Raw genomic sequence first — 20,202 nt, forward strand, 5'->3', positions numbered from 1 at the left:
TATAGTGTGACGGAATCTCCAAATGGTATTTGCTAGGTCTGGGCTGAATTCTTTCTGTTTATTCTCTAAAAGTCCACTTAGTCTATAGCTTGCCTCCAGAAAGTTCCTAACCATTCTTTGAAAGGCTTTTTTTATGATGAGCTTGCAAACTATACAAATGAATTGAGAACAACATACTTGTTTTCTAACCATTTTAAATTGCATTAGCTGCTGCTAACGACGAAGCTCCTTAATGGAAAAGGCATTTTATGTCTGGAATGCGATCTGTATTTTCCATTAGAAACAATTTACCTCATAGATATTTCTTCGCTAATCATCAAATGCCACTTTCTTTGTTGTAATACCATTAGTGAATATTTGATAGCTTTTCGTAAGTGATAGTCAATAAATATTAAAATCTAAATATTCAATACTTTGTATTAAGTGTTGTGTGCTTAGCCAGCCAGGCCTTTAGATGACTGCATGGATATTCTGTACCTACTTAGATGTTATATTTTGGTCATGTTCTGTCTGGATGTTAGAGATTCTCAGATTTTAGGTTAAGTAAGTTCCTGTTGTATCCTTGGTAGAGTTGTGATTGCTTCGCTTTTCATTATAAAAAGCCATCCCCAGGCAAATTTCTCCAGCTAGAAGGGCTAAACTGGCCCTGTAAAATGCACAATTCAGTGTCTGAGCGTTAAAAACATCACATTGATTTAACTATACATTATAAAGGGCCCACCAAGCTCTTCATGCAGCAATTGCTCGCTCAGTCTGGTCTTTCATAATGTTTTGGGAAGTCGAGGAGCTGAAACCACATCTTCTCCTTTCATGAATAGATCCCCATGCGTTGGATAATTACCCTCCCAAGGTACAGCACAATTAAATAAAACCGTAATGTCAGTTTAAGGTAATAACTGATTATTTATCTGTTGTAAATACTGGATCACCCACTCAGATTTTGTGATGGTCCTCAGATCTTCATTGGTATTTTCAGATGTGTGGATACAGTTTTTTTTTGTTGTCTCCTATTGAGAAATTAGGTTTGCATGTTAAGGAGGGGCATTTCCCAATACCCATTTTCTTTCAGAGAATTGCACTTATTACTGCCATATGTCACAATACCTATTTTTTTTTTTACATCCTTACATTTAACTAATGTAATCAGTCTGCATCCTAGCCTCACAGTTCCCGTCCTCATGTAAAATGATCCTTATAATGTGACCTGTTGAGGATTAAATGTAAGGAACTCTTTGCATGAGTCCCTTTTTACAAACTGAATATTTCTATAGGGAAGTTTCCGCTTTCCCTATATGTACATGAGGTTCTAGTGTCAACTTGAGGTTCTAGTGTCTGAGTCTGGAGTTAGGAGCATTTTGCTACAACTATGTTTTAGCAATGGAGTTTTGTCAATTGCTTGGCAAGATGTGTCCATTCCCTTATTATTATTGCATTTGGTTGTAAATCATTCTGGCTTTTAATCCTATGTTTGTGGCTTTAAATTTGGTCATGAAAGGTAGAAATTGAATAAATGGGGTAATTTGGAGAAAACTACCAATGACGGATATCATCCGTAAAATTCCCGGTTTTATTCTGGAAATGAACCTCCCGTTTTAACAGTAGGCTAACAGAGCTTCAATGCCTACAAAGTACACAAGCTGCTTATCTCATTGCTTCATCAGCTGCTTTGATTGTCAGCAAGGGTAGGTATTGAAGCTCTTTTGATAAACCACAATAATCTTGTGCTCTTGACTGTGCACAGCGGAAGATAAAAGGAGAGTTTATTCTGAATGTTTCCAAACGCCATCATTTAATACGTCTCTTCGTATTCTCTGTCTAGCTCCAGCAATTTCTGGCCAGATACATCCAGGCTCAGGGATTATTCAGGGTGACGGCCGCCAAAATAAGTAATTTGGGGAAAAAAACATTATGCTCCTGCTTTGCAGTAACTCTACAAGGAAAATGGATATAGCTGTGTTGGCTTTTGGGAAGATGGAGCCTTTCATTGAAGTGGATACCTTTTAATGAGTCAACGTAGAAAAATATGTAAAGTCACATAAGCTTTCTGGACCTCAGGTGACTTTTTCCTAGATGAATTCTGCACTGCAGTATGGCTTGGCACAATAATGTTGTTTGCTTTTTAGTGCATGACATGAACTACCTCCACCTCTTGCCCGCTCATGCTGTCTCTTATAATAGTGGAGAGTATTAATAACATAAGGCTTTAGATTTTAGGGTTATATAAAGGTTTGTAGTCTTACAAAATGTTCTTTTATATATATATTTTTTTCTATTCTATTCTGTTTTTTTTTTTTTTTGCAAATCTGAATACTAATAAAATTAACATATTCAGAAAGACCCATCAGATACCCCACTTGTTGCTGCTACGTTACGTTTCTGTTACGATATGCAGCCTAACATGACATGATTTCAATTACTGTGTCGCTCTTGCAGAATATTTCAGGTGCCCAAAACATAAATATATTATACTTGGCCAATTTGTCTCCTTTTTTAGGAGAAGGTTGGTCGTACCATCCTATAATTCATAGTGATATCGGTTAGCTAAAATGTCTACTCACTTCCATTGTAGTGAATACAACAATCTGCGCTACTGCCAAACACGTTTGGTGATTTTGTTAAGTAAGGGAAATATTGGCACAGAATGCTCGAGGCAGAGACAGACTCCATGAGTGGAACTTTATTATAGTAGGTAGGGAAAGCACAAAAGCATAATCCAAATCTAAACAAAAGGTTCCATATGCAGAACAGAGTTTGCCCGTAAGGCGCTCCCAGCACTTTAGATTCTGCCTACTTTGCCATGATCCATAATTTATCTACAACACCTTTTTATTGTTATTGTGGGGGCTGACAGATTAGCATGCTTTTAATGTACATCGTGTACTGGCCAAGACAGTCAAGGTGGTGAGCAAATCCATGCTTACTGTTCGAGACATAGCCATAGCCTATCTGTTGAAACAACACATCCAACCAGCTAACAATATTCAATAGTCACATCAGCTTCATGTTCATAACAATCTAATGACCCGTACAGCCTGCCCAGTATTTAAAGAACTTGCTGATTGACTGCTTTCTGTGCATTCGCATGGGGTTTGGAGCTGGCCAAACAGATCTACTGCAAGCCAAGGTGCTCAGGTGTCAGGAAAGAGGCAAATTCATGAGGGGATTCAGAGGAATCCCACAATACATTTGCTAGATGGACCACATTAATATTTCAATGTACCACTCAGCTTTACAGTGCATGTGATGGCTTTAATCTGGAAATCTAGTTTACAGCTGAATTCCAATGGTAAGTTTTGTTAGCCAAATAATAAACGCATAGTAATATATAATCACACACACCGTGTAAATGAGACCTACTGAAGTAAAGGAATTGTGTTCACTTTGGTGGGCATTCTGTAGATGGATTTAAAGCAACAATCGGATCAACATGAAGGTATTTTTGTAGAAAAAAAAGTTTTTACAAGATAGAAGCAGTGCTGCCATCTAATGACAGTTTGCATTATAACACAGTTTCTGCTGTCCAAAGTAGCCATGATCACTAGTGCTTTCCATGTCCATGAATGTCACATCAATAAATGTATTCAGCTCTTCACTGCTCTAATATATTGTGTTAGGCATTCACGCTGTGATAACTTAGCTGTCCTTAGAAGAACCTGTATAGTTAAGGGTCAGGCAGTTTTTTTTTTTGTTTTTTTTTTTCATTTTTCTTCTTCAAAGATCAGTGAAGCCAACCCATGATTTTATCACTTTCTGTAATGTTTGCCACATTTATGTTGGGAATCCTGCTTTAATCCTACCCTTGACTGCCTGTTGACAGCTATTCATTCTGTGTTCTTCCTCCCCTGGCTGTTCTTTTAGGAACACATGTGCCAACAAATGCAGCAACTGTTGTATTTTGAGGACAAAAACTTTTATATCTAAATACAAAGCCATCGGCAAAGGTTTTATTTTGGCAGCTCACCAAAGAAGACCCCTACATCTCAGGGCTGTCATCTGTATAAGTCTAAGTCTTCTTGGAGCAGAAGCCTTTGCGTTCCTCATTTATTGGTCCCAATTACCAGCAGAGTCATCACCGTAAAGCTTAAGGGCAAAGAATAAATAAATAAATTAAAAATGTGCTTTTGTAATAAACACAGGATGACTGTGGGGAAAGGAAAGTACATGCACACATCCCTGATCTTGTGCTTAATATTCCCAATAGCATTTGAAGGCTTATAGCAGGGCTCTTGGAACTCTCTTTACATGCACTAATTGTCTTCAGGAGTCACTTGGGGTAGCAGCTATGAAAACACTGAATGCTTTCATCAGTTACCTTCCTTTGTCCAAATAATCTGTTTAATGCAACGTAAAGAGACCAGATTCATTTGGTTACGAATATTTTCTGAACACTGGTTGTTATTTTGCAAGCTCAATAGAAATAGGGGATTGTGAAGATGCTGGATATAGTATCTTCAAAGAATTGATTGTATTCGCCTTCGGTATCTTCCGTACTGTGGATGCAACGCTTTATTGTTAAAATATGCTGCCAGTATAAGGAGGCAAGCTCAATACCTTATACATCATGAACGACGCAGAGGACTCAAGTGTGCCGGAAATGCAGTTGTTTCTCCCCCCTCCTTGACACATGCAAGAACATCCATAATGCATGGCTGAGCGCTGTGAAATTATAGACCTAAAATGAGGAATCATAAGTTACTTCCACTTTAACGTCTATTAGCTCAGTTAACCAGGCCTCCCGGAGCACTTCCACAACAGAGCCCCCGCGCACACAGTCTCCCCGATCGGAAGAACAAGGGGAGAGGCTGTCCTCCCTTTTGTAAAAACATAATTTTTGACAAACAGTGTCTTCAGCTACTATTGACAGCATAGTCTGAGACCCCCTACAAATCTCCCTGAAGCCCATTTTCCAAACTTAGGACCTGTGATGATGTGGTGTTATAAATCTGTTATATTTTGGAGTCGCCAGTTTTTCTAAGTGGACATGACATCAGATTTGTTCTTAACCCTCTGAGGTTGTGAAATGATGGTACGCATAATACTGAAGAGTTCTAGCCAGTTAGTAACTAGTTAAGTCCTTATTCCATCCAATGAGATTAAGAGTTGTAGTGTCTTCCTACAGGCTAATGCAATGGTGTATTTTTTAAAAAAAAATACTTTGGTTATAAACAAGTGCTCCTGGGGAATGGAAGGAAGTGTAAGGAAAGGAGAGCTTGGAGGACCTTGATGAGCAAAAAGCAGAAACCCTGAAAAAGCTTTTTTTTAAAAAGGTTTTTATGGCAACAGTCGATCGCTGGCTGCCGTTGTGTCACATGACTAGCATTCCCTGAAAGGTTATGAACGATGCAACATTTTACATGATTGAAGAATTATTTCTGTGAAGGGTTTGCAGTACTATGCGGAACAAGTTTAAGCGTACAAAAATATATTACGTCAATGAGAAATGCAACGTGAGTGTGGCAGCCTGAACAAAACAGGGGAGCAGGAATTTTATATATATATATATATATATATATATATATATATATATTATAGATATGTAGGAATCAATGAATTTGTTATTACTGGGAGCTAAGAATTAATATTGCATTTTCAAGGTTGAGGAAAAAAAGTAATTATAATTCACTTTAGTCGTGCACCAATATTGATGCGTCTGATCGTTTCATCTCATGATCCCATTGCAATGCAGTGAGTCATGTTGTGTAAGATGATGTAATTCATTAAAAAGAACCTGCCATTCCATTTATATATCTTCTGTTGCAAGGAAAGAATTTGTAGACACCACGTTTTTAATTTTTAGTCAATATGTTTAAGTTTTGTTCTTCCTTTTTTTGACTTGGTGTTCAAAAACTAAGCAAAAATAGTATCCCCGATGCGGCATTCAAATTAATGTCACACTGCCCTATAGACTAAAGAAGTTGCAACACTTCCACTTCAGTCAAATGTGACCTCTAATGTTAATGTATGGCACAATACAATAGCAACCTTAATTTGTCATTATCAAGCCTCTGGTCCTCCAAGCTTTAACCGGGCAGAATATTTGGATATCTACTTGGAGACGTATAACTCGGTCTCTACCCCTTTCTGGATAAATTCTGCCATGTATTGGATATGTTACGGTCTGCAAAATAGAACCATTTAATTCCAAATTTACAACCAGAAAGAGTAAAGAAAAGAAAATATTGACTTTCAGGCATAACTTGGTCTCTACCCCTTTCTGGTCAAGATCTGCTACGTATTGGGTCAGTAAGAAGGGCAGTGCTGATGAACGGCACAGTTCCCGGGTTGAACTGTGAAATTGATAAAGATGTTATAGGACTGCGACCAGTGAAGTTGTCAGTATGTGTATTGCGTCTAAACGCTAAAGGCATTTAAGTAGAAATGGTGCTTAAAACTCATTGTTAAAGCTAGATTCTAAGCCTTTACGCCATAGTAATTAACCTACTGTGTTTTGTTTATATTTTTCTCTCTCTGCAGTTTGTGGGGACATTCATGGACAATTCTTTGACTTGATGAAATTATTTGAAGTGGGCGGATCTCCTGCCAACACACGTTACCTCTTCTTAGGAGACTATGTTGACAGAGGATACTTCAGCATTGAAGTAAGTATATAGAATATCCCTAACGTTAGTGGACCATTGGTAGATTAAGGTCCGGGTCTGAGATAATAACATTTGACAGGTGAAAAATACAGGTGAAGAATTTATAAACCATGTAGTTGCTCAGTTTAGCGATCCACTCTCACTATCCAAATTAAATGAAAGGGAAAAAAATATTTTGCTGAACAAAATATATTTAGATAAGATAAATAATAACCATAGTATGATTAATCATACATACAAGATTAATTTGGCATTTAGCATTCTGGGCATTTCATGTCTTGCTTTGTTCAACGCTAACCTGCTGGGCACGGATGGTTTATTTTTTGTGTTAAAGCATGTGCCTCACAGTAATTATTATTTTTTTTTAGTGTGTGCTGTACCTGTGGGCCTTGAAAATTCTATATCCCAAAACTCTGTTTTTACTCCGTGGGAATCATGAATGTAGACATCTAACAGAGTATTTCACCTTCAAGCAGGAATGTAAGTATGCTACTGTGCATTTGCAAACAGTATTTTTGTATCCACTGTAAAATCATAAATAATAAATACAAGCAAATAGTTGCCCATTTATGTAATGTCAGCGTTGCTTAGGAATATGTATGTCGATGGTATCTAGACATTTGACTGTTTATCATGTTATATCTTAACTTCCTTTTCGTTCAGTTCTTTGGTACAATTTGTTCCCCATTTAGTAGCCACATTGCACCAGTGTCCAAATGTACACACAACTTTTCACAACGGTATTGATGCACTGGGTGCAACAGCTTCTTCAAATCTTTCTGTCACTTCATCTTCGTCTTAGCCCTCCTTGCTTTCAAATGATCCTCTTTATCTCATCTGCGTTGCTTTGTTCTGTTATTTGTTGCACGCTCTTAATGTTTGAATTTGGTCCTTTTTGCAGTTAGTCTTGACTATAATAAAAACATACTGCCCTCTGATTTGTCTTAAAACTGCCTGCCCTGACCATGAGCATCTGGACATCAGCTTGTACAGCCTAACAGAATGGTAAACTGGCTCATTATAAGGTATAGGTAAATTAGTGGGGTCAAGTTCTGACATCTTGCAGAAGAATCTGGGATGGCCCTTCAGCATTATGAATTCAGGGAGTTGAAACCACAGCTCTTCTACAAACTCTTCTTCCAACTCCTGCTTCAATAAGTAAACTCCACTGGTTGTACTGAAAATCTTCACTTGGGGAATTTGAGCTTTCCTGGCTTAGATCCGCTATTTTTACTGTAGCATTACACGAGGGAAGCCGTTATCGTTTTGAGTGATCGTTGGATTGTTCATCATATGTATACTTAGTTATAGGGCTATAGGGCCTTTTGTTTTATAAATGTTTAGAGGACAAGAGACTTACTTCAGTATGGTGGAATCTTTAGCAGCATTTAAAATGGTGTAACTCAACCACATATTTAAAACAACTAATGAGGAATGGTAATGGAACCAAATCTAATAATGTTCTGTTTATTGCAGATAATACCAGGCGTGATTTACTCACCTCTTTTCTATCATTTATCTCCACCCTGTACACATGACCTTTTTTTTTACCTATCCTATGTCGTTCTTATTTATTTTACCCTATACTTTTTTTAAGGTTGGGGCAGCTAAGCCATCTTTATGACAAGCTGCTTTAGTGTCTCTAGCACAGGCTGTCATATAATGCCAGATGACAGCATTACATGAACAGGTTCAAACCTTGACTGGGACAGTCTGTTTATCTTTTATTTCTAATGGCATACATAATTGATCAGTAACAAGGGCGTAGAGCTGTGCTCCTAAGCACTTCCAAACATGTTAGGTGGAGGAACAGCAGAACGTTCATAAGACATGTCAATTATGATGAATTATTTCTTAATCAGTCATAAAATGAACAGTCCTCGAAAGAGTCATGTGACTATGCTTATGTGGTCAACATGTTTGAGACAAATGCATTAGCATCAACAGCATGCCTTTCAACTGTATCTTCAGTAGGGATCCAAATCTCTCTATCCTTTCCTCCCCTAATGGACTTCATTTTTGTTAGTGTTTGGGTATAACAGTTATACTGTGTATTATATCAATACATAAAAGTAGATTATCTGTTGTAAGAATTATTTGTTGAGATTACATTTGAATCCGAAATCAATGAAATTACTCATCTGCAATGTTTGTCAGTGTGCCCTTTTAACATCGTAAATTGTTCTCTTTTGCAAAGGTAAAATAAAGTATTCCGAGAGGATATATGATGCCTGCATGGATGCCTTTGACTGCCTTCCTCTGGCTGCTCTGATGAATCAACAGTTCCTATGTGTACATGGTGGCTTATCTCCAGAAATCAATACTTTAGATGACATTAGAAAGGTAAACAGTGATATTGAGTGTAAAAAGACTAAGACCCTGTTTTGTTTTTTTCCCCTGAATGTCCTCCGTTATATTTTGTCATGTGACTGCAGCGATATTAATGCTATTAGTGTATCAATTCAACTACTTTTGTTTCTCTCACTAAGTGTGAGTTCTTAATTCAAACTGCCCTTGCAAGATCAAAAAGGCGATGAAAGGATTATAATAATGTATTAAGTGTTCGATGTAATGAATTGTCTTTGAGGTAGACTTTATAAAAATGCCCCTGCACGTTTTGTGTTTACTAAGTTATTGTCTGTGTAATTCATTATACAGCTCATATGTCATATATGTTAGCCATATTTAAAGAAAAACGAATCTCTTGAAAACTGCTTAAAATCTTTTTAAAGTTTAAAAAAGAAACCAAAGTAGAAAAAATCTAGAGTGGAAATTAAAAAAAAAAAAAAAAGAAAAGAAATAAAGTGTCTCAGAATGTGGTAAATAAGTGAGTACCTTGGTCCCCTACCTATAAAATATGACAGTCTGCCACCTCCCAGACTGAAATATGATCTTTCAGATCATAGGAGTCAAATTTATGAGGTGTGTGAGAACAGTCTGTTTCAGATACAGTATCATTTGCCCTCTGGCTGTTCTCTAGATGCTTCCTAAATCTTACTCTGCTATAAGTTCTAAATTTGATGGCTTTTTTTTGCCGAAAGTTATACACACACAGTTTCTTTAAATTACCTGTTATGTAAGAAGGATTTCATCATCCCTCATGGAAAAACAGAGAAGCCACAACAAATTTCATAGTCTCCTTGAAATGAGTGTCCTAAATATTCAAAAACTGTCAAGGAATTTCACACTAACCGCATTAAAGGCATGATGTAAAAGATGTTGTAAGTTGAGCATCGGTTAAGGTGGGCTGCATTAACCATATACATTTTTACCCAGTCATTATTTAAACCTGTTAGTCCTGCATTTTCTCCTATACTGAATCTGACCAGCCCACTGACTTAAATCGATGGAAGTCTGTGCTGCAAAAGCATAGCTCCCACGTGTGATTCACTGGGATATGACTTTAGGAAGGCAAAGTTTGATCAACTAAGAGAAGCCCTTAACACTGTAAATTGGGAAAATGTCCTCAAAAACAAAAGCACAGATACTAAATGGGAGATTTTTCAAAATATCTTAAATTCTCACTGTGAAAAGTACATACCGTATGGGAATAAAAGTGTCAGGAGCAAGAAAAAACCAATGTGGATAAATAAAAATGTAAAGGTGGCAATAAATGGCAAAAAAAGGCATTTAAGCTACTAAAACAGGAAGGCAGTGAGGAAGCACTAAGAAGCTATCGGGAAAAAAATAAAATATGTAAAAATCAGATAAAAGCAGCAAAAGTGGCGACAGAAAGACTCATTGCCAAAGAGAGTAAAACAAACCCCAAAATGTTCTTTAACTATATAAATAGTAAAAAGGTTAAAAATGAAAGCGTCGGCCCCTTAAAAAGTAATGAGGGAGACGTTATAGATGGGGATCAGGAAAAAGCGAATCTATTAAATATATTCTTCTCTGCTGTATTCACAGAGGAAAATGAAATGCCAGGTAATATACAGCAGGATGAGATAAATGCCCCAGTACATGTCGCCTGTCTAACCCAGGAAGAAGTGCAGTGCCGCCTAAAAAAAATCAAAATAGACAAATCACCAGGTCCAGATGGCATTCACCCCCGCGTTCTAAGGGAGTTAAGTAATGTAATAGACAGACCCCTATTTCTAATATTCAAGGACTCTATAGTGACCGGGTCTGTTCCCCAGGACTGGCGCATTGCAAATGTTGTGCCAATATTCAAAAAGGGGACCAAAAGTGACCCGGGGAATTATAGGCCTGTTAGTTTAACTTCTGTTGTATGTAAACTGTTTGAGGGTTTCCTAAGAGATGCTATTTTGGAGTATCTCAATGAAAATAAATGTATGACTCCATATCAGCATGGGTTTACAAGGGATCGGTCCTGTCAAACTAACCTGATCAGCTTTTATGAGGAGGTGAGCTCAAGACTGGATCGGGGAGAATCGCTGGATGTCGTATATCTTGATTTTTCCAAAGCATTTGATACGGTGCCACATAAAAGGCTGGTACATAAAATGAGAATGCTTGGGCTGGGGGAGAATGTGTGTATGTGGGTAAGTAACTGGCTCAGTGATAGGAAACAGAGGGTGGTTATTAATGGTACATACTCTGAGTGGGTGACTGTTACTAGTGGGGTACCACAGGGGTCAGTTTTGGGTCCTATTCTTTTTAATATATTTATTAATGACCTTGTAGAGGGATTGTATAGTAAAGTATCAATCTTTGCAGACGATACTAAGCTCTGTAGCGTGGTTAACACAATAGAGGACAGTGCACGATTACAAATGGATCTGCATAGGTTGGAGGCTTGGGCTGGGATGTGGCAGATGAGGTTCAACACGGATAAATGTAAGGTTATGCACATGGGGAAGAAAAATCCAGGCTGGGAATATGTATTAAATGGGAAAACACTGGGGACGACTGACATGGAAAAGGACTTAGGAGTCTTGGTTAACAGTAAATTTAACTGTAGCGACCGGTGTCGGGCAGCTGCTGCTAAGGCAAATAAAATCATGGGGTGCATCAAAAGGGGCATGGATGCCCATGACAAGGAAATAATTCTACCATTGTACAAGTCACTAGTCAGACCACACATGGAATACTGTGTACAGTACTGGGCACCAGTGTACAAGAAAGATATAGTGGAACTGGAGAGGGTTCAAAGACGGGCAACCAGAGTAATAAGGGGAATGGAAGGACTGCAGTACCCAGAAAGATTATCAGAATTAGGGTTATTTAGTTTGGAGAAAAGACGGCTTAGGGGGGACTTAATAACTATGTATAAATATATAAGGGGGCAGTACAGAGATCACTCCCAGGACCTATTTATACCCAGGACTGTATCTATAACAAGGGGACATCCTCTACAGCTGGAGGAAAGAAGGTTTCTACACCAGCACAGACGGGGGTTCTTTACAGTAAGAGCGGTGAGACTATGGAACTCTCTGCCAGAGGAAGTGGTAATGGTAAACTCAATAAAAGAGTTTAAAAGGAGCCTGGACGTGTTTCTTGAAAGCAATAATATCACAAGTTATGGATAGTAGATTAATAGGGACAGAACGTTGATCCAGGGATTTATTCTGATTGCCATATTTGGAGTCGGGAAGGAATTTTCCCCCTGGTATGGGGCAATTGGCATCTGCTTCATAAGGGTTTTTTGCCTTCCTCTGGATCAACACGGTAGGGACACAATATGTATAGAGGTTGAACTTGATGGACTTTGGTCTTTTTTCAACCTTATGAACTATGTTACTATGTTACTATGTTACTATGTAATACTACGTCATTAGGTTATAAGGTAGGTGCATGGTCTGTCCTGCTCCCAACAAACTTTAACTACATCCCTGATAAATGTGTCCCTTTTTGGGCCCCTGAAATGATTGTGGTATGCTATTACACGGGGTCCATGTTACCATATGCTTGCTCTTTTATACTTTGTGCACAGCACATGGTTGGAATTGTATGAACCAGTGTATGATAGTTTTCTGGTTCTTAGAGAGAGAGATGTGTATGTTTCTATAGAAAATCTACATTCTTTTCTTGTCCTGACACCACTAAGGCATTTGTTTCAAAGTGTAGTTACAGGATCTGGAAAATAGTGGGATATTCCTATGAGGAGCATTCCCTTGATAATATGTAAATTGCGGCACTGTACTATATAACTATTAGTTTTTTACTCATGGGTTGAATACTTTATTGCATATTTACTTGGAGTCATTAACTTTTTTTGTTTTTGTTTTTTTAATGGAATGTGTAATGGAAAAAGTCTGTCACTGGCAATTCTCTGCGCAATCTGCATATTTATTAACATGTTATTTATTTTCAGAGGGTTTCAGCTAGCAAACCATGAATAATTTAAAAGCTTAAAATAAGTTTGGAAGTCTTGCTTAGTATTGCATATTTTATGATATACATTTGAAGTTGAACCTGCAAATGCATCTTTTTAATGAAAGTTTTTCTTCTTTTTAATTGAACGTCACAACTTTGATATATCACTTCATTCCCCACAAATAATATTAAGCTCTAGGCTAAGACTTACATTTTTTTTGTTTCTGAATTATTAATGTTCCTGCTTTCTGGCTGGAAATGGTGGTTTATATTTCTTTTAGATTTCTTATAAAGTGGCCAATATTATTACATATCTTCTTTTCTTTTTCTTTGCGCAATTATTTATTGATTGAAATCGTGGTGAGTAGCTGCAGCCAATCACTTGTGCTATCTAAATAAAAATACACTTGATTGGCTGCTTCACTGACTTGTGAGTGCTACTGAGCATGTGCAAAATATTTGCATACTAATGCTCCCTGGTTTAAGTTTACACAGGCAGGGGAAGAAGAACAAAAGAGAAACTCCAATTGTCATGCAGTAGAACACACAGCAGTTGGAATTTGTTTAAAATTGACTGCAATATGCGTTAAAAGAAAAAATGTAAAAAAAAAAATGTTGACTACGCTGTTCTTTTTATTGTGCAGTCATGTGTTTCTTTCTCTTCCCTTTACTCTCTTAAAATCTCACTTTTCACTTTCTTTCCTTTGCTTTTTTTTTCTTACTCTACATCTTTCTCATCTTTCATTTACAACAGATACTCATTTTTAGCCACCATTTCTTGCCAGATGATGCATATTTCATAGCATACAAAGAGAATTCATGGAGCTAGTAAGCATTCATTCATGAATGAAACTAATGTTCTGAGTGCTGTATGTGATCTGCTTACCCTGAACCTATTGTCATGGATGTAGAACTAATGTTTTGGTTTACATGATTTTCTCAGTTAGATCGATTTAAAGAGCCCCCTGCATATGGACCCATGTGTGATATTTTGTGGTCAGATCCACTGGAAGACTTTGGAAATGAGAAGAGTCAAGACCATTTCACCCACAACACAGTTAGAGGGTGCTCGTATTTTTACAGGTGAGTTGGATACAAAGTGTTGCTTCCCTGCCTGTCTTTTCAGACAGCCTAGGTTCCCAGTGACTCTGGGAAGTGTATAATGCTATGTTAGCAGATGGGATCATCACTGAAGTTGTGTAGACTTGGGTAAACCAACACACCATAGCTAGGTTGCATAGGAAGAACAAAAATATTAGTACAACACCAGCATTTACCTGCTTTACTTTTCCCATGCCATCATCCAAGACATTTTGTAACCACTTGTTGTTAGACATACAATTATGTGTTTCTTTTACTTGCTACTGACAACATACTAAAACAGAACCAGGGTAGATTAACACTTGCCTTTAGTAGAAGAACCTAAGTTAAGGTTTTGAGGTGAACAGCCATAAAGGTATTGTGTATGTATGGCAAGGGTGTCAGACTCCAGGCCTTCAGGGTCACAACCCCACCAGGATTTTAGGTTATCCCAGCTGTCACTGTTCTATATTTTGTTAATAGTGTGTGTGTGCGTATGTATGTATGTATGTATAATATAATATATGTGTGTGTTATTGATTCTGAAGATAATGGTCACTATATAAAATAATTTGCTGTTACCGTGATGTTGGATAAATATTTTGTTCATACAAAAAAATAAGGTCAGAGCTGCCAGAGATATCCGCCGCTACTGATTCTCTTTAACTTCCAGAGAAACATTCTTCTTGATCAAAGAAAATTTCTTTCCTTTGTACATGGCAATTATTAGAGACCAAGTCTTGTTTAATTTGTCTGTTTTGCTTTGAAGAAAACACTTTTGTTCTCTAGGCTTAACCTGGCATGTGAAATTTCATCAGTTGATTAATTTAATGAATTTTAAAAATATATTTTCATGAAAGTGTCAGCAGACTCTGAAAAGAGTCAAACTTTTATTATGAACAGTGGCTTCTCATTGAAAGATTACTTGCATTTGTATTTGTTGTAACCAGAATAAGTTTAATCACGCCATTGGATTTACTTTTCTGACCAGTAAAGCAGTGATATATAGCAGGGCTCTCTCCACCTAATGTATCGGTTTGCCTTAGTCTGTCGATTCTCGTCTTGTCATACCCCTTGAATATATGTATTGTATTAAGCGCTGCATAAATTGTTGGCGCTATATAAATAAAAGATTCTATATATATATATATATATATATATATATATATATATATATATATATATATATATATATATATATATATATACACACACACACACACACACAAAACATATTCTGGCCTGTCGTCAGATGCAGGGAGAGTTGTCCAGTTGCTCAGGGAGGTCTCTGATCTCCACAGTGGCCCATTGACGCAATGGAAGACTCTAACAACAACCTCCATAGAATGCATAAAAAGCCACAATGACACAGACACAGAGCTCTGGGATGGCGTGAAGGGGGCTAGGGCAGCGGCCATGGTGAATAAGCCGCTCTCTATATATTTATTTTTCAGGATCCGCTTGATTATTCCCTCTGATCAAGTTATCTTTGCTCTGTTAAGCTGCTAATTTTTCACGATTTGTTCACGCTACCTTTTAAAAGTGGGGCTAGGAAAATGAAAGAGAGCTTCCGTTAAGAAAATATATTGCATTATACCCATTTCACACACCAATTAATAAAGTAACCATGGAAGTTCTCCATAAAGGAATTTTTTAGCTATGTGGGTTTGTATCTTAACCTGTGTGTGGTGCGTATATCCCGTTTGAGTGCTTAGTGGGTACTTCTATATCTATGAAGTTTCAAAATATCATAGGATTTTTTATAGAAAGTATATTTCTAACAGGAAAAATGTCATAAAATTGGCTGGAAATTATTTTCAGTTACATTCAAGCCAGTAAGTTGGCCTAGCACAGGTCCAGTGCTGTATATGTGTTGTTCAGAACCAGTTCTAAGGCATTATTTAGCATGTATTTTGAATTTTACGGCATTACATATCAGGACATAATAATCATCTGTTCCTTCGCTGGTCTAACAATTAGGTAAATACAACCTCAGATGAGCAACAACACATGACTACACCATTTCATGATTTATTCAACAAAAATAAAGCAATTTTTTCTTGCAAGACATCGCAGGTTGTTTAATATCAAAATTATTGTAATAATTATTTCCGAGCCCTGTGCTGTAAAAGAATAATTGAGCCATCAAACTGTAATACACAGTCACATTATTGTGGTCTGCAAAATGTTCTGCTTTTGTGCACAGCTACAAAGGCAATCATACTGAAATAAGTTGAAATTGTACACCAAAATGTGGTTATCCCAAAATGTTTCCTGATAAATTCATGCATCTCAAACTATTTTTCAATAGGTCTGGGCATGTAAAAACCTGTGTATTGTAAAAAATTAAAATTCTGATCATGTAAATTAGCGTGACAATTCAGAAGTCTTTTTTTTGTGTCTGTGCAGAATGTGCTCATTTCGTTCAGAGCTCAAACAGAAGTTGACTTTTTTTCATTACCTAATTGCTTAATTGCTAAAACATTGATGTAAACATTTTATTTTTAAACATTTTTATTTAGCTTCCATCACAAGTGTTTGCTTGAGTCACAATGATCCTAATGTTAAATACAGAGTACACATGTGGGTTAGGTAATTTCTTAAAGCTGTCTTGCCACATCTGTGGTTTGAAAACCTTGAACAGGTGGAAAGCCCCATTTTCCCCTGAATGTTTGCAAGTTTGGTTAAATTGGGCAGCATGTAATTTTTCGCTTCATCTTTGGTCCGAGGGGAAAAATCCACCAAATAACCAGGAGAGGGTTCCCAAATTGTTCCCCACAAATGTCCAAGATCATTGTGAATCACAAAAACCTCAATAACGTACAGCATAATACCAAACGAAATAAAACAATTATAACAAATATGGCACTTGTCAAGTGGTTCAGGACCTGGCCCTCCCTAACATGGGTGCTAATACCGAGTATAACTTTGAGAGAGCAGTCATCACAAAATTTGTCATAGACTTTTGTCCAATGTGACCCCTGTTAAGCAGCTTTCCCCTTGTGTGTCTACTGATAATGATCTCTATATTGAAACAGTATATGTATGTATCTGATTCAGCTGGAGTTGTGTATACAAGGGGTCTATTAAATAAGTTGTCAGGAGGGTTTGCAGAACTGTTGTGATTTCACTATTTATATGTTTATAAAGACTCCTCCCTAGTGAGCTTCTGCTGTAGAAAGAGCCTGCCATGTCCTGCATAATGTACAGTAAAATTGGTGATGTTTCTTCAAAGTCATCCTACCAATTAAATTATGCTTTATGTAGGGCTAACTCGATTGTTTTAGCTGAAGGAACCTGGTAGTGTTGGCTTTTGTAATGAATATTAAAGTCAGTATTCTCTGGCAAACTCAGCTTTTAGCGAATAGACCTCAAAGCCATCATAACTCCAATTAGCAGGAATTCCATTGATTGCTTTGGTTATATATTCATATTCAAATGCTAGACCAGAATAACATTTCATGCAAACTGTTTTTTAATTAGGTTACTTAATCCTTCATTAGTGACAGGAGCCTGAGCTCGAATGCAGAAACATTCCTGCCTAATTTGCATATGTGGTTACGATTATATTTTTGTATGTATTTGTATACAGAAATGTACATTTTCTATACACATTAGTTTCTCTTATGCTATTCATTTAATTGCAGCGTATACAGGTTTTGTTTTATTACTATTGTTCTTTTGCATGCCGGTCCTATATCTGTTTTCAGTCTTTTTTTTTAATTATTATTATTCAGATGAAAAATAATGTTGAAATCGGTGCACAGCTCACTAATTAACAAATTGTGTTTTTCATTTCAAAAGCTATCCAGCTGTCTGTGAATTTCTTCAGCACAATAACTTGCTATCTATACTTCGAGCTCATGAAGCCCAAGATGCGGGGTATGTGTTTTTTCTGTTTTGTCTTTAATTAAAAAAAAAAAAAAGTTGTTTTTTTGTGTTTTGTAATAAGCAAAGTATTCTTGCAGTATAACTATAAAACACTGATTGATTGGTTACTGGTCAAAATATGTGGTCTACATTAATCTCAGATATCAAATGGTGGCATTGTTTAACACAAGGGGCTGTCTGGTGCACATCCATTTCCAGATAAAGCCAGACATGTAGCAAGAAACAAAAACTGTCTGCGCTTCTTACCCTAATAAAGTTGGCAACAAATATATAAACATAATATAAATGAGAGGTTTTGGTTATATGAATTGGCCAAAGCATAATTAAGCTCACCCGCCACGTCAAGGCACACTCTCAATAGGGTGAGAACCTACTCTCACCTCCTACATAGTGGGCACACAAAGCAGTTTATACTGCTACCAAAACCTTATTAATGTGTTGGGGGAGGTGCAATTAAACCTCCTCCCTATTAACCCCTGGACAGCAAGCTGCAACCAGACTGATGAGGAGCCAACAACCTCAAATATGTGCAAACAGGGAAAAGAAAAAGAAAAAGCGCACCGACATTTTTTCTTTTCCCAGACATGTAGCAACCCACGATATACGGATTTAATGCAGAATAGTCCGTCATCAATATACATTGGCTGGTACTTTCACAGAGCGTTATTGATCACAGGACAACGTAGAAACAAGGGAGCTTTACGGCATACCCAGCGAATACACCTGAGGTATAATTATTGTGGGTTACATCCCACTATATGGCCATGTATTTTTTGAGCCGGCCACTACCAAAGTACCCCAAGTTTTGCGAGTCATATCTGCTTTTTTGTTATGGCTATATTTACCAAAGAACTAAATCAGTGGGACTGAATTACATTTTAATCCCAAAAAGGATTAAATCATTAGTGAAAGCTCTCATGCGACAGGTGGGGCTGCTCAGTCCTACAGTTTGGACAGAACCTGCAAAAATGCACAGAAAGACATATGCAGAAAGGGAAGCACCCCAGCCACAAAGTATAAAAGTCATACAGATTCAGGTTCCCGGATTGCTGCTAGATTAATAACGGCCAATAAGTACGACCAATAAATAAGAGCTGAATCAGTGGGACTGCTTTGCATTTTTGAAATCCTACTTAGTCATGGATCTATACCAATCCACCCTCTAGCTATTAGATAGAAAAATGGACGTGGAAAATAAATGACCAAGAAAAAAGGCACTGCAAGCTTTTAAACAGAAAAAAGTTAAGGAACAACTTTAATAAACTATCCGTTGCTACTCCTGAAGTTATGTTTGTGGACACCCAACTTGATGTAATGTTATGGCAAATTACAGCATCCCTTTGAATTGCATTGAGTTTCACCTAGAATAGCAATATACTCTTGCTTTCAGTTTCATTTCTATGCCGCTATTGTAATATGCATTGCAAAAAGGCATTTCATTTCTATATTTTACAGGTATCGGATGTACAGGAAAAGCCAAACAACAGGCTTCCCCTCCCTCATCACAATTTTTTCAGCACCAAATTACTTAGACGTGTACAATAACAAAGGTAAGAACGCTTTATCAGGAATCTTTTTGTTAGTAAATCAATAGTGGTTTTATTGAGAGCAATACTCCTGCTTTTATAGTTATAAAAATATATTAAGTAATTATTTGCAAGGTAGAGTTAAGTTATCTAATTGCTATTGTGACTATGAAATAATTAAAACTGCTGCGGGCATTCCAGCTAAACAAAGAGATCTCAACATTTATCTCCCAAATCTACGGAAGACACCAGCAAACAAAAGAAATACATATTGTAGGCATAGGAAGTCATGTTTTTTGGGTGAGTTTCATCTCGTGTATTATGAAGGAGAAAGGGCTGACATGATCCTTCATTATCCGTTACGAATGCTGGGGGATGAAAGTCACCCAAAACTAAGTTTAGTAAAAAAAATCTTGTACCCTTTTATTTCCTCTCCAAGAGGGTAAATGGAGCCTTCAGTAAAATTCCATCTTGAAGCTGTACTGAAGGAAGGGCTAAACCTAGTTACAGATTTTTCATGATGCATGGCAGGGCAAATCTTGTTTAGATTTCTTTTTTAGAAAGTATGTATTACAATCTGAGATAATACTGATAAGCTGTTCTTTCAAATAGTTAACTTAAGCCACTTTTGTTTGAATCGTTGACAAGTGGATTAGTTTTTTTTTTTTTAATAGGTTTACGCTAAAAAGTTAAATGAAATGAATTAAAAACTCATTGACAGCATTCCCCATTTTTATCTGTACATCCTAGTCATATATATATATGTGTGTGTGTGTGTATATAATATATATATAAACGTATTTCCTTGCATAATGATTTATAACAAG

The 20,202-nt window shown here is 37.0% G+C and overlaps 1 protein-coding gene across 4 annotated transcripts in view; it reads left to right on the forward strand.

Annotated features, from left to right (window-relative positions):
- PPP3CA (protein phosphatase 3 catalytic subunit alpha) overlaps positions 1 to 20,202 on the forward strand; it is a 100,093-nt gene that overhangs the window by 59,810 nt on the left and 20,081 nt on the right. For all 4 annotated transcript variants that reach the window (XM_053461546.1, XM_053461544.1, XM_053461547.1 and 1 more), the window contains exons 3-8: positions 6,475 to 6,599; positions 6,968 to 7,079; positions 8,797 to 8,942; positions 13,822 to 13,961; positions 17,763 to 17,840; positions 19,305 to 19,399. In XM_053461546.1, coding sequence (XP_053317521.1) covers positions 6,475 to 6,599; positions 6,968 to 7,079; positions 8,797 to 8,942; positions 13,822 to 13,961; positions 17,763 to 17,840; positions 19,305 to 19,399 — 696 coding nt within the window. The remainder of the gene's footprint in view (positions 1 to 6,474; positions 6,600 to 6,967; positions 7,080 to 8,796; positions 8,943 to 13,821; positions 13,962 to 17,762; positions 17,841 to 19,304; positions 19,400 to 20,202) is intronic.

The sequence above is a fragment of the Spea bombifrons genome, chromosome 1, assembly GCF_027358695.1.
Source record: "Spea bombifrons isolate aSpeBom1 chromosome 1, aSpeBom1.2.pri, whole genome shotgun sequence".
Classification (NCBI taxonomy): Eukaryota; Metazoa; Chordata; class Amphibia; order Anura; family Pelobatidae; genus Spea; species Spea bombifrons.